Here is a 2,094-nt window from a genome sequence, read left to right on the forward strand (position 1 = left end):
ACACTTCCCACCTTTCGCTGACGTGTTTGTTCATGTTCTTATAACTTTCCGTTTTTACTGGGTCGGGTAGTTGGTCCTCCGCAAACTGGCACTTTTCGGGCCACCAGACCTATGCACATTTAGTCGCCTCTTACGACACGCAGTATCACGGCAGGTGTATTCTTTACTCTCCTATATTAAAACTATGGAGCCCCCATCTGAAGGAGCAAGAACTCGTGTGCTTTTGATAAAAAGTAAGATAGTAGGTCGCAATATAACATTCTCGAGGAAATAAGGAATAAAGTAGGCATTAACATGATCTAAGAACACAAGAGACCACTGTCTCTGAAGTATACGAAGTTTTCATTAAAAAAGAAAGGGCCAAAAATGTTCAAAGGATTTAATTATCCCAATGTCATATACAGCAGAGTCAGCTTAAAATGAACACAGTTAATCCAAAAACAGTGGTAAACTGAAAGAAAAGAAAATCCCCGATATTTATTACTTCTATTTGAGCAACACCTATTAAACAAAGAATTTGGGTAAACAGAAGAAATTTACGACAAGCCCGCAGATTTCAGTTTAAACAGACTCCAATGTACCTAAAATCAGATTTTTAAAAAGGTCAAATTAACTGCAAAAAGAATCCCCTCCCCCCAAAAAGACGTTTTATCGTCTGATGATGACTATATACAAGCATCCAGGGGTAAGACAGTACCTTCCAACTACCTGCAGTTTATCGAGAGAAAAAAAATAATGGCTGTAGATGAAAACCTTACCCTGTTTTGACGAAGTCCACTACCAGAGATATAAATGACGTTTTCATCAGCAGTTCTTCATCGTTCAAACCCTCAGGCAGGGAGAGTCCTGTCAACTTGCCAAGATACGTCATATTATAGTCGAACAAGTAGGGAATGTCCATTCCGTGCACCATGCCTTTATTGGGATATCCCCTCAGGATGCTGGGAAAGTGGTCGAAAAGAATAAAACGGCCACTGGAAGACTTCCGGAGACCGACTGCCTCTAGAAAGTCAATGGAGGGAAAAAGAAATAAGACATCTGCCATTATGCTTGTAGCGGCGTTATCGAACGTTTCTCTTCTTTCGTACCAGTCTAGTACTTTTTCCAGACAAGTCTGTTTGTTTAGAAGGTTTATTCTAGAAGTAATGTAAGTGTCACGGGCAATACTTACCATGCTGGAGAAGTCTACAGCTTTCTCCGTTTCGGAGGCGGTATAATTTCTGTATATGGCTGTTTTCGTACGTTGGATATATGCTTTCATTTGAGACCGTTCGTTATTATCAAGAAGAACAAGGTACGACCTGTCGAAAAAGCCGACAGACTTTAGGAAAGTTTCATCTTTTAAAAGCCTTTTTGGAACTAGAGGGATAAAGACGCCGTCAATTCTCGGTGAAAAACGAATTCTGTCAATACCAACAAAATTATATCGAGCAAATTCTTCTTCTGGAACGTCTCTCAAACATTTTAAAATGCCTTTACTTTCCGAAACACTACTTGTCGTGGGTAAATCTTTTCTCCTGCAACCGAAATGGTCAGCCAATTCTAAAGCATCTTTCAGAGGTGCCATATTTTCTTGTGTTATAAATGCCGCTCCACCACTAAGAGAGAACATTTTCGTGAAAAGTCCTTTCCCAAATGGGGATATCGCTAAAAGCTGGATAGAAATACCGCCTGCTGATTCGCCAGCGACTGTGACGTCATCAGGATCTCCACCAAACGAAGCAATGTGAGTCTTCACCCAGTTCAGGGCCAAAGCCTGATCCCACAGGCCGAAGTTTCCGGGACTTGCCTCATCTTCCGTGCTCATGAACCCGAGAATTCCAAGCCTATAGTTCAAGGTAACCACGATAATGTCGTCAGTTGTAATCAAGGTGCCAGGGTCGTATTCTCGTGACGCACCCACACTGTAACCACCCCCGTGTATGAAGACCAGAACCTTCCTGCGGTGGTTCATGGGGTCAAGAGGTAGGTTCTGCATGAAGATGTTTAGGAGAAGACAGTCTTCCCTGCCTGGCGGAGTGCCGTAAAGATGGGACAAGGGACGGATGCACGGGACTGCCTCTTCCTTGGCATTAAACTGACCCTCTGGGGGTG

The 2,094-nt window shown here is 42.7% G+C and overlaps 1 protein-coding gene across 1 annotated transcript in view; it reads right to left on the reverse strand.

The window, feature by feature from the left end:
• Positions 1–465: 465 nt before the first annotated feature.
• Positions 466–2,094, reverse strand: part of LOC101859867 (acetylcholinesterase-1-like) — a 6,545-nt gene continuing 4,916 nt past the window's right edge. Inside the window, exon 2 of the mRNA XM_013084082.2 lies at positions 466–2,085. Coding sequence (XP_012939536.1) covers positions 755–2,085 — 1,331 coding nt within the window. The 3' untranslated portion in view covers positions 466–754. The remainder of the gene's footprint in view (positions 2,086–2,094) is intronic.

Source organism: Aplysia californica, unplaced genomic scaffold (assembly GCF_000002075.1).
Source record: "Aplysia californica isolate F4 #8 unplaced genomic scaffold, AplCal3.0 scaffold00271, whole genome shotgun sequence".
Lineage (NCBI taxonomy): Eukaryota > Metazoa > Mollusca > Gastropoda > Aplysiida > Aplysiidae > Aplysia > Aplysia californica.